The sequence below is a fragment of the Anolis carolinensis genome, chromosome 3 (genome assembly GCF_035594765.1).
Source record: "Anolis carolinensis isolate JA03-04 chromosome 3, rAnoCar3.1.pri, whole genome shotgun sequence".
NCBI lineage: Eukaryota > Metazoa > Chordata > Lepidosauria > Squamata > Dactyloidae > Anolis > Anolis carolinensis.
This window is the reverse complement of record NC_085843.1, coordinates 247919426-247932939: the sequence shown is the minus strand read 5'-3', so window position 1 is coordinate 247932939 and position 13514 is coordinate 247919426. Positions and strand designations below refer to the sequence as shown.

Here is a 13514-nt window from a genome sequence, read left to right as displayed (position 1 = left end):
CAGCTCCCAGAAATCTGAGCCAATTTACCAGCTTTTAGGAACTAGCAACACTGAATATTTCTTGGATTCATGGGAGCTTTAGGAAAATATTGAGGGGAACTGATGTACAAGGTACCTTTGGAAAGCATAAAAGACTCATACCAGAACATACTGTAACCTTCTCATTTCTAGTATCTCAAAAATAATTAATTAGCAATGTCCTTGGACACATCCACAAAATGACCTTCTCTGAAGTGCAATTCTGCTAGGTTTCCTTCTATGGACTTTATAAGACTGAAAATTGTTATTTAATTACTACAATCACAGCATGCATGTGCCCATTCTGTAAAGTGTTCTCTTTAATACTCTACTGCAGATGTTTTAGACCCAGAATGTCAAGCCCTGTAGAATTTCCAAATGGCTTTGAACTATCTCTCTTCAATTAATGTTTCATTCCCCAGAGTAAGTTCATTAAAAATCGTATCACTGCAATTAGCAAATTACTCATTGCTTATCTTATTATAAAATTTAATTGCTCACTACAGCCAATACAATTTCATAGCACTTAGTAAACTCCATCTTGAAATATTCAATATACATGCCCTTCTTCAGCATACCAACATTTTGTTTGCGAAAATGTGTTTATCACAATATGTTCGCTATCTTTCAACTACTCCTTTCTTTCCCAAATAGTGATTTATCTACTGTGCTAAGAAATCAAAAGTTTAAATCCCTAAGTCTTGTATGATGACCCATATTCACTGAAGCATTCTAAAACTCGGGTTTATCCGGGATGCCACCCCAATCAATTATGATACACCATTGTGCAATATTTCATTTGTTCTTCTTTAACAATTATAATTAACCTTTAAACAGTCAGTCTGAACTATTCAATCTGGCTGCTTATCACAGTTTGCAGCTAACGTAAGGCAACATAACAAACCTGTATCAATAAGGAAATATAGACTCCAACAATGATATTAATTAATGCTTCATACTGTTTCAAAATTAATTGTTTTAACAGCTATGTAAAAATTATGAAGCAATGCTAATGGCCAACATCTCTACTGAAAATAATGAATCCATGTTGAATTTGTCAACATCTCAGAGATTAGAGAAAGTTTAGCTCAGAAAAGCCATTGAAACATTTATTACCAAAAGCCAATTAACCAATGAAAAATATACAAAACAGTTCTCAGTGACAAGAGGGAAAGCAAGGGGGTAGTGTCTGTATCACAATATCTTGATACTTTTAGTATCTCATATCCTTTCCAATCACGTCTCAGAAAGATAAGAGAACATTATCCCCATCTATTCATCTGTTAACAATATGCTAGACAGGGATGAGACTGACCTCAGGGACAGAGAGCTAGAGGCAGTCTTTCAGTGAAATGGGGCTTTAAGAGTTTGAGGTTGGAGCCAGTTCCTTTGTTTACCTCTGTTTGGACAATTATTTTAATTATTTTAAAAATAAAAGAAGGAAACAGAAGTTAGCAAAAGATAAATCACAATGTTGAGTACTATGAATGCAAAGAAAAATGTTAGTAACATGTTTGCAGGTCCCAACTTGTGTACACAATAAATCACTATCTGGACTTTAATTAGATGTTTATATTCTACTAAATTTTTATATTATACAAAGTATACAAAGAAAGTCTAAAGGAAAAAATATGACATCAAGAAAATTTACCTGCCAGGAACTAAAGTACAGTCAATGTCTGGCCTTTTTGTTTTAGGAATGGCATAAAGAGGATATCGGTCACCATGACGGATCAGCACATGAACAGAAATCAGCTTAAAATAATGAGGTGCATGGCCTGTAAGAGGAAAAAATGTGATTTATTATAACAATCACAAGGAGCCCAAGAAGGATACTTGCTCAAATATACAGAAGTAAGTAACGTATAAAACATGCAATGAAAAGTCCTATCAAAAGGATCTTGCATTGACATAACTGGTGCTCAATTACATATACTGCTTTCATTCATTCATTAATTCAAACATACAAATGTATACACACAGACACATATAAAACAATTTTATTCTAGATCAGTGGTTCTCAACTTGTGTGGTCCAGGGATGTTTTGGCTTACAACTCCCAAAAATCCCAGCCAGTTAACCAGCTGTTAGGATTTCTGGGAGTTGAAGGCCAAAACATTTGGGGACCTACAGATTGAGAATCACTGTTCTAGATACATTGACAGATCTAAAAGCTCAGAAGGAATCACATGTATTGAGTGCACTCTACTAGCTTTACTGTCACAGATGAATACCGACTTACAGCCTTGTTCTCTTTTTTCACATTCAGATATAAATAATGATGAAGTTAAGTACCACCTTTACATCTTGTTGAATTTTCACGATCTTACAAAAATAAATGACATCTCAAATGACAGGTTTTATTATTCAACTTGTTCAATTTTCACAGTCTTACTAAAATAAATGACCTATCTCAAATGACAGGCTTTATTATTCAACTTTCCAAGATCCTGCAAACATATTGTAGAGACAGAATATTTATTAAATCTTGAAAAATTGAATGCTGATAATGTCAGCAATGCATGTTTACTTTAGAGGCCAATAAAATTACCTTGCTTATTATGACTCATGGATTGATTCTTAACAATGCACACATATTGTGCCTTGACTCCTAAATGCAATTCACAGAACAACAGCAAATCATCATCAGATATAGTGACATGCTATGGTCTATGTTACAGAAGTACATAAAGAACATACAGGCAGTTTTGCCACATCAGACCAAAAGATCTACCATATATGATTGTTGCTCCCCATAACTGCCATTCAATAATGGCTAATCATACATTGAAAGTCCACAGAACCACTGTGATATCAACCAACAAGATAGGTGTCCACCATGCATATCCCCAATCTCCTCTTAATGTTATTCATCCCACTACCTATAGCCTTAGCTAACCAGCTATCTGATTGATAAGGCACTGCTTTACTTTGGCCAATTTATGAAAAGCTGGTAAAAATCTAATCACAAACAAGAGGAAACAACATTAATAGAGAGTCAGTATGGTGCATTAGTTTGAGCACTGGACAGCAACTCTGGAGACCAGGATTTGGAGATCTGTATAACTGCACAAACCCATTGGTTAGGCTATTCACACACTCTCTCAGGCTCAGAGGAAGACAAATTGCTTAGGACTGTTGAGACCTGGGAATTCAGCAGTTTTAGAAGGAGGAACAGAATACCAAAAACAACAGAGCAAAACATATCCATTCTTGTTTTCTTCAGCTAATCTCAACAAAAGGATGCTGTACTTTAGGTGGCAGTTACAGAAAACAGAAGATGGTATATTCCACAATAAATGTATGATGCTCAGCAAGTTTTTTCTACGTTGAAACATTTGGCATTAGTTATTTTGTGTGTCAGTAACGACTTGAGAAACTGCAAGTCGCTTCTGTTGTGAGAGAATTGGCCATCTGCAAGGACATTGCCTAGGGGACGCCCAGATGTTTTGATGTTTTTACCATCCTTGTGGGAGGCTTCTCTTATGTCCCCACATGGAGCAGGAGCTGATAGAGGGAGCTCATCCGCACTCTCCCTGGGTTGGATTCAAACCTGGCAGCCTTCAGGTCAACAACCCAACCTTCAAGTCACAAGGCTTTAACCCACTATGCCACCGGAGGCTCTGTGGCATTAGCTGCTAAGGCTATATAGATTCTATGTTAAACCTCTGTACACAGAATATACATCAGACTACATATACATCCCAGACCTCTATACATGCTGAAATCTGATGGTACTTCAGATTATCTATTCAGATAATAGATAATATGCTATTATGTTACTTGCTGTTTAAATTTCTCTGTTAAGACCTATGGTTTCTGAATCATATTCCCAGACCATTGTTATTTTATCTACCTTTTAAAAATTATATAGAAGGTGTTTGCAGTCAATGATATAATTAGATTGCATTAACTTCCATTCCCACTCTTGGTCTTGCTAATTACAGTGTTCTTAAAGTTTTCCTTTTCAGTGTTTCCTGAGATTCCCTTAAGTGAGGCAGCACTTCATTTCACCGAGATTAGCCATGTGACGTCACCTCTCACTAGTAGTCTCTATAAATTTGGAGACTGTCAGAGAATAAGCTTTCTGATAAATTAGCAAGCTGTTCAGAACTTGACAGCTTTTCCTTAACTGACATGTTACTGTCAGGAGATGGAAATTCAATATAATGTTGTTCCTTTTTGCTTGACTCATATTTTATGGGAATGTTTTTCTTTTCACACACATAGAGAGCGACACACACACATACTTTCTCTTTCACACTTAGCAACTGCTTCATCTCTGTTTCAGCATTTTCAAACATAAGCACTATAAATAAATTTCAAGATACAACCAATAACTATGCCTTGGAACAATCATCCATTAAAATTATCCATGAAACTTGATCCTGAATTAGATAAGATGTAAGTGCTGTCAAAGTGCAAAGTCCAAAGAATCATCAGTTACACATTTACATAAAAGGGGAATCATAGAATTGGAAGCGACCTCATGGGCCATCCAGTCCAACACCCTGCCAAGAAGCAGGAAAATTGCATTCAAGGCACCCCTGACAGATAGCCATCCAGCCTCTGCTTAAAAGCCTCCAAAGAAGTAGCTTCCACCACACTCCAAGGCAGAGAGTTACACTGCTGAACAGCTCTCAGTTAGGAAGTTCTTCCTGATGTTTAGGTGGAATCTCCTTTCCTGTAGTTTGAAGCCATTGTTCTGTGTCCTAGTCTCCAGGGCAGCAGAAAACAAGCTTGCTCTCTCCTCCCTTTGACTTCCCCTCACATAATACATGGCCATCATGTCTCCTCTTAGCCTTCTCTTCTGCAGGCTAAACATGCCCAACTCTTTAAGCTGCTCCTCACAGGGCTTGTTCATGAGACCCTTGATCATATTAGTCACTTTCCTCTGGACACATTCCAGGCAGAATAGAGGGGTAGCATGACTTCCCTAGATCTAAACACTAGACTCCTATTTATGCAGGCCAAAATCCCATTGGTGTTTTTGCCGCCGCATCACATTGTTGGCTCATGTTTAACTTGTTGTCCATGAGGACTCCAAGATCTTTTTCACACGTACTTCTATTGAGCCAGGCGTCCCCCATTCTGTATCTTTGAATTTCATTTTTTTTTTTTTGCCTGAGTGGAGTATCTTGGATTTGTCCCTGTTGAAGTTCATTTTGTTAGGTTCGGCCCATCTCTCTAATCCGTTAAAATCATTCCTGTCTTCTGGAGTATTTGCTATCCCTCCCAATTTGGTGTCAACTACAAACTTGATGAAGCTGCCAACACCACCACAGTCAATTGCAAACGAGGGAAAGTATTTGTTGAAATAGTGTTATAAGGACAATTTAAGAGGAACAAAATCTTCAGATTACTAAAAGCTGGTACAACAGAAAGAGAGCATCTATGGCACCAATTAGAGTAGCCCCTGACAAACTAATAGGATGCTACCACAAATAATTAGCAGAGCCTATTCTACAAAATAAGCAATAAGATCTTCTTGTAAAAACATAAGTGGCTCCATTTGAAGAACGGATTTCATTTGTACAAGGATGTTACAAAGATCTAGAATCAAACTAAATGGGAAGATGAAATACTTTCCTTATGATGGTTATAGTATATGATACCTTTTTGATATAATTTAGCTGAGGGAAGCATAATAGAGTCGTATATGCACATGATATAGGGAAGTGGAATAATATTTATTTTCATCTCAGGCAACAAAACCACAGAACCACCTAATCCAGGGGGCCTCAAACTTTTTAAACATGATCCCTCAGACTATATCCCGGGGGGGGGGGGGGGTATAATTTGAAAAAAATGAACAAATTCCAATGCACGCTGCACATAACTTATTTGTAGTACAAAAAAAAACATGAAAAAGCAATATGACATTTAAAATGAAGAACAATTTTAACCAACATAAACTTACCAATATTTCAATGTGGCCTGTTTTGGCTGATGATATTGTTAAGTTAATTAGGATTCTTATTTTTGTGTGCCTTCAAGTCGTTTTAGACTTAGGCCGACACCAAATCCAAAGATTAGGGCGGGGGCTGGGTAAATGACCAAGGGGGGCACATCCAGCCCACTGGCCTTAGTTTGGGGATCCTTAACCTAATTAAACAAGTCAGAATTTAACTGAGATAAAGTAAAACAAATAACTTCATGTAATTTGTATTTTTATCTTGATAACATTTTTCTTTTAATTTTTTTGTATGATTGGAGAAAGGGAGGATGAATTAGATTTATTATAGTACTGTGATATTGTATATATTGTAAACTTTAAATTAAAGTCTTAATTTCACATAATTTGTAGAATTCTTTGTTGTATGATGTGATGATGGCAACTGGCTTAGATCAGGGCTTCTTGAACTTTTTTCCACTCATGATCCCTTTCTTCCCAATATATTTTTACATGATGCCAAGTATATAGCAATTTAAAATACCATAGATATAAAATTAAACATTTAATGATAATAGGTTGCTAAATAGGCTGGCTTTCCTTTTTATGAAGCAGAGCTAAAGCATTTTCTGCAGAGTAAACATTGCACATTGTTGCTAACAGATTAGCATAAACAGATGGGATTCAGAATGCTTTACTATTGCCAATTTTTTGCAACCCCAACACTGGCCCATTTGGGGTCAGGATTAACAGTTTAAGAAGCAGGGGTTTATTTTTAAAGTCTTAAATAATACAGGGGACTGCAATGTAGATAAAATGTGATGTTTCTTATAGTTTTTATTCTTTTGTTTCAACAAAAATAAAGGTTGTTTTATGATTCTGGAGGGCTTGGAAATCACAAAAACATCCTTTAAAAAGACTGTATGCAGTCCCAGGACTGCAATTTGCCAACTCCTTTCTAATTCATTGAGCACAGGTATATTGACAACAATGAGCCATCTGGTTAAACGAAACATGTAGGTTCAGAAGCATCATGGTTTTCAGTGCTGTTTAGCAGGAGGTAGCACAGAGACTTTTGTGTTCATGTTTGGCTGTAAGATTCTCAAAATATCTGGTTGACCAGTTGGAAACATAGTCCTGGACTAGAAGGGTGACCATATCCCACCCAGAATGTTAGCAGCTCAGGTTAATACAGAAGGTAGGTTTTAGATTTTGCATTTTGATTTTAATTGCTACTTCTGCTTCCTTCTACACCTGGAAGTTTTCTGACAACATGCTAGAATCTGAAAACACAATGAATTATACCAAAATAAAATAGCACACATCAACACAATGATATATTTACCTTCCATACTGCGTTCAGGTATGCTGGGAATGTTACAATAAAATTTGGCTTCATAAATTGGATCTATAGCAGGTGGTTCTGTCAGTGGATTTGGCATAATTCTCTTTCGATTCTTAGAATTCAAACCATCTTCTTTAACCGGATTAATGGGGATCAAGTGTACTAAAAAGATACAAATAAGCAATATTTATGGCTGGATTATTTTAATGCTAGATCATTTATTTGAATAACTCACAGCAGGTTAGTTTACATGTAATACACAAATATAAAAGAACAACACAAGATTGTTGATATGAAACCTATTTAGATTGATGGTGCAACTTGTTATCAGCTCGTAATTTTGTTGTGCATTAAATCAGAACACCTCCAGTTTATGCACTAAACTAAACTAGATTTATGATTTGTGTCTCAAAGGACTTCAGTTTGCAGAAAAGGGAGAGTCTAGTTTCTGTTCTAGTTTCTGTTCACTTAAGATACCATTTCCCTACATTTTTGTGATGTTTAATCTTTTTCTTCCAATAAGAGATATTGTAGAAATGAGCTATCATTTCCAATACATGAGCATCCCAGCAAGAGTGCAAACCAAAAATGGAAGAAAAATGCACAACCACAACCAGATCTTGTCCTCAGAAATGTTTCCCACAGTCGCAGAATATTTAAAATTACCATTTCAATGATACACATGTCTCTATCAACCCTACTCTAACTATAAGCAAAAGAAATTATGCTACGTACTCCAGAATAGTGAACTCTTTCCCCTCACCCTGCATCCACTGTTGTTAATAGAAAACATTCACATTTCAATAGATAAAATATATACACTGAAACATTTTGTTTAAACAGTAACTACTGAAAAAGAAAAGATGCAATACAAGACACCATATCAATGTTGGATCACTGAATACAAGTTTCATGTATTTAGAGTAGACTGCAAAATACTAAGGTGTGTTTTCCTTATGTCTAGAGTGCAAATATTAGAATAGTAACCTATATAAGCGTTATAAAAGAGCATAGCAAAAAAAAGAAAAGCAATGTAGTCAAATCACCATGTTTAGACCAGACTAAATATTTACCTAAAATTAGAAGAAAAGAAAGCATATCGGTTTCCCTTTTTCTTTTACCTCCCCAACGCCAACTGTTACAAAAGGAATAAGCAGCAATGCGAGCAGCCATCTTAGCCTGGATTTTCCACCTTTAAGGTTCGTCTCAGACACAGAAGGCTCTTTCAGTTCCATGCAACCAAACTATTTAAAACTATTTTCAATGCCCTGAAACTACACAGTATTTTTTTAAAGAGGTTACGTGGCACATTTTCACCAGCTAAAAACAGAAAGCATACACATTAGGTATTCTGGTTAATTATTTCACCTTTACTCCCCCGCCCCCAATGCTGTTTTTATAGTTTCACAAAATCTGCAAGGGAATTGTCACTATGTTGAAATAAGTATAAAACATTTCACTTACATAAAGTAAAATGTGTAAGAGAACAAGTACAGCAGCACAGTACAAGACAGAAATAGGCTATATAAGGGAAGGGGAAAATTGCTAACAGCCATACAAAGAGCAGCCTGCAACAGACAGATAAGGTGCATATGGATTAGAACATTGTGAGTGTATAGCGCCGTGATAACAATTTGGAAGACATACTATCCTTGAAATACACTACAGAAATTCTCACCACCTGTTCTGACTAATTTAAGGACTCTTGCAGTCACTTACATACCAATGATTATGTGACATCTTTATGTTGATAGAGATTCATCTATTATTTAAATTTAATGCTGGTATCTAATTTGAGTTATGCATTGTGATGAACTGGAAATGCGCATAGGACAGTATAACCTATCTTATTCAGCAGAAAGCAAACTATTTGTGCATATTCCTTCAAGTTGCCTGTTCCATGGCCTGTTTCTTATGGATATTCAGAGGTGGTTAGTCTTTCTCTGAAATATAGTCTATAGTACCTGGTATTTCTTGCACTCCCTCATCCTAATACTAACGAAGCCTGACCCTGCTTAGCTCCAAAGATGAGATGGGAGATGTTGCCTTCAGAGCAAAATTTAGTCAGCTAGCATTCCCAAGATGAAAAGGATGTTCCACCTTGAATCCCCTTGGGTGAGAAAGACGCCTTGAGTACCCTCAGGTGAGAAAGGCAGGATAAAAGTGCTGTAAATAAATAAATTCCAGAGGATGGAGCCCAACATTTTGAGTGCTAACTACCAGAAATTAGAAAATTAATTTACAGGTTAAGTAAAGGTAAAGGTTTCCTCATGACATCAAGTCCAGTCAAGTCTGACTCTGGCATGTGGTGCTCATCTCCATTTCTAAACCAAGGAGCCGGCATTGTCCGGAGACACCTCCAAGGTCATGTGGCCTGCATGACTGCATGGAGCACCATTACCTTCCCACCAGAGCTACTCACATTTGCACGTTTTTGAACTGCTAGGTTGGCAGAAGCTGGGATTAACAGCAGGAGCTCAACTTGCTCCCCGGATTTGAACACCGACCTTTCGGAGAGCAAGTTCAGCAGCTCAGAGGTTTAATCTGCTGCGCCACTGCTGTGCTCCCTTATAAGTATGCCTTATCTGAAATGGTCAGGATCAGAGGTGTTTGAGGGTTTTTGTTTTTTTCCTCCAGATTTGGGAATACCTGTACAGTCAGCCCTCCACACCCGCTGTCATGGATCCGTTTCTGTTGTGTTCGAGACAGGAAGAACACCTCTAAGACATGGGTTTCATAGCCAAAGTTAAGCCAATGAAAACATCAGGAGGCCCAGTAAACCAGGGAGCCTAATAACATGAACCAGCTCAAGACCGGGAGGCCAGGAGGCTGGATGGAGGAACTTTTAGGAGTTGAGGGGGTGGCTTTTTGGGATTGAAACTGAGAAGTTGCCCGCATTTTCTTGCTGTATGGTAGTAGGATTAAAGAAATTTCCAAGATTTCCTTTTGAGTTGAATTTAATTGTTACCAAGGTTTCGCTATCATCACATCTGCTTGTGTTTGGGGCACAGGACTCCCGGAAAAGTGGAAAAACTGCAAATAAAAGAAACCAATTTTTCCAAGAATATTTCCCTTGGAATCTCTAGATCCTCAAGTACAATACTATGCTAGAAGCAGACCATAGAGTCACCCTGGAGGACTCAAGAATTCAAGGTGCAGGTTCTGACCTATAAAGCCCTATATGGCTTGGGACCAACCTATCTCCGTGATCGATAACTATATATTTTTGAAAAAATTCAGTGTGTAATTATTTATGAGTAAACTGCACCTCTGCTACTGTAACTAGTAGGACAGATTGATTCCCTCTTACTTCAAATTCCAGAATATTTCAAAATCTGAAATGGTCCACATAGATGACTGAGATAATGATGGTTTAATTTGCATAAACTTTGTTTCACGCACAAAATTATAAAAATACTGTGTAAAATTATCTTCAGGCTGTTTATAAAGTGTGTTTGAAACATAAATGAATTTCATGTTTAGACTTGGATACCATCGTGCATGTGATTGTGTATGCAAATACAGATGGCCCTCGACACTTGCCAACTTAACTTCTTTGGATTTGATTATTAATGGATTTGATTAATATAAATAATAAATGAATAAATAAAACTTTATTTATATACCACCCTATCTTCTCAGGGGACTCAGAGTGGTTTCCAGCATATCAGGAAACATACAGTCAGTTAAAGCATACAGCAATTAAAACATTGTAAACATAAATAGAAGTGCATAAAGCATAAAGATAATCACACAACACCTAACCGAACATTTAAAAACCTATTAACAGGACTCAATAAATCTGCATACAGTGGTCAGGATTATAAGGAGCTCGATTCAAAAATCTGCTTAAACCACAAGCTTTTCAGCTCTTTGGAACGAGAGTAAAGTGGGGCCTTTCCTAATTTCTCTAGGAAGGGCATTCCAGAGCTGGGGAGTCACCATTGAGAAGGCCATAAGGTCCTGAACTTTAAGGAACACATGAACTCTTAAAGAATCTTTGCTTTTGCCAATGTATGAGAAACAGGAAATAAAAAAACATTGAAAACATAAAAAAGTTTATCATCAGTAAAACATAGGCAAACATGTTATTTCCTTCAATTCTCTACAGTATCACACCCACATAAAAGATTCATTCCTGTGAAAAGAAATGAGAAAAGGAAACCAAGACCAGAAATTGAAATGATTTAAGATACTTCACATAGTCTTGCATAAATGTCTACCTCCTACACAGTTTTTAAAATAATGCAGAGGGATTATATACATGAACACACTGCTTCAAATATTTTATTCATTATCTTAAAAGAAAACATTGATATCTTTATACTGAAACTGTTAATATTTGAAAAATGCACCTGAAAAATGTTAAATGTTATTATGCATTATGTATAATCCTTGTAAATATATGTTTTAAATACTCCTGTGCCAGGTCCTTGTTCACAGATAGCAACAATTGTTTGTCTGCAGCACAGTGAAAGGATTCTAACACATTCCCTATCAAATGCTACCAGTAGGCAGCATGTAGTATTCCATTTTTTGGAAGTAACTAAACATAAGTTGCAAAACAGATAAATACAATTTTGTTTGTTTTTTATTTATTCTACCTATAGCGATAAGTGGTCAATGAGGAAATACAATGCTCAATGAGGAAAAATAATATAACACTTTTAGGAACTTCACTGTTTAGATACTTCAACAAATCTAAATGACTGCTTTTTAGGGAAAAGGATCACACTGTGGAATAGAAGATGCATGGCAAGACAGACAATGAAGAAGTGGAATCTAGTGCCCTAGGAAATGGTAAGGAGTCCAGTCAAAATAGTGTGGCAAATATAACCCTAATAGTACAGTGGTGAGTAGAAAAATCTGTAACAAAAATAACAGCAACAAAAGGTTGTATTCACTCCATAAATGTTATCACATTCTATGAACATTCAACAGGGTCTCTTGTTTGTTACAGATGCAGAGAAAAAGCTACAAAATATCAAATACTGCTTGCTTCTATTAAGTCACATGAAATTTTTATCCTATTCTAAGACCGCCATTTAGATAAGCAACATTTTTTCCAAATATTAAAGTATGAAAAAGATTTGTTCATTAAAACACAAAGGACACCCAATGAATTCCCAATTTTATCCCACCAAATGCCTTACAGGGGGAAAAGGAGCACAGATAAGGCATAGCACAGGAGGCACTGAACCACTTTCCAAGCATTTTCTTTTAATTACCTCAATAAACATTGGCCCAAGGGTCTAAAGATAAAAGTCATCAACAGCCATACTATATTCCATCATTTAAATTCTCCTCTGGAAAGGCATTAGCAGTATCTACATGTATCAGGGAGGAAGGTTATACAATGATAAAACAGAACAGTGTGATTGCTTTTCTAAGAAGGCTATGATTACACAGGTGGAAAACATAGGAGAGACATCTATAGTGCAGAATTTACAGTAAATTATGTGTTCTATGATCCTTTCCTGTTTATACGAAGCGTAGCCACAGAAGACTGGCTTCTAATTATGTTTAGAAAAGGAAAAAGGAAACTTTGAAAGAAGGGCCCCCCAAAGTAAATGATTGTCCATCATACCAAAGCTGTACGTGTTTAGGGTTTCTAATTAACAGACGTACAATACTGGTTTACTGAAAAGTGAGGTTTCTGGAATTATTTGGTGTAAACAGCAATAATATGAAGTTCCAGCAGCTTTGTTATACTTCTTCTTTGTTATACATCTACAGGACTGGTTATAAGGGGTTCAAATATTATTTACAGCTTTTCTCATCCTCAAAATAAAGGAGTGGGGCGGTGTTGATAATGACATACCCAGAATTACAGCAGTTTTACTTCACTTTAACTGCCATGGTTCTATCCTATGGAATCCTGGGATTTGTAGTTTGTTGTGGCATGACAGCTCTGACAAAAAAGAGTACATATGTCAAAAACTACAAACCTCAAAATTCCATAGCACTGAGCCATGGCTGTTAATGGGATGCCAAAGTACTGTGATTCTGCAGTGTAGATACTGTCTGAGAAAGCCTATCAACCCACACACTCCCACACCCCAAAAAAGAACAACAACAGCCGGTTGACAAAAGATTGATTCAGATTTTGGAAATCATTTGCAAAATATTTAATTGCACAAAGAAATATGAGGTGCTGTTTTAGCAGAGAACTCTATTTTACACAAAACAACAACTTTGGAATATATACATTATTAGCAGACTTTAAACAACCAACACAATTAACAATAAAACAAAAAT

General features: G+C 36.5%; 1 protein-coding gene across 3 annotated transcripts in view; it reads right to left on the bottom strand.

Annotated features, from left to right (window-relative positions):
* Positions 1 to 13514, bottom strand: part of pxylp1 (2-phosphoxylose phosphatase 1) — an 88039-nt gene that overhangs the window by 22271 nt on the left and 52254 nt on the right. The window contains exons 1-3 of one of the 3 annotated variants that reach the window (XM_008119640.3): positions 8330 to 8694; positions 7257 to 7418; positions 1670 to 1796 (exon numbers count right to left, since the gene is read on the bottom strand). In XM_008119640.3, coding sequence (XP_008117847.2) covers positions 1670 to 1796; positions 7257 to 7418; positions 8330 to 8429 — 389 coding nt within the window. In that variant the 5' untranslated portion in view covers positions 8430 to 8694. Of the gene's footprint in view, positions 1 to 1669; positions 1797 to 7256; positions 7419 to 8329; positions 8695 to 13514 lie in introns of those variants that run through there. The other 2 variants (XM_008119637.3, XM_062976563.1) reach the window with 2 other exon arrangements.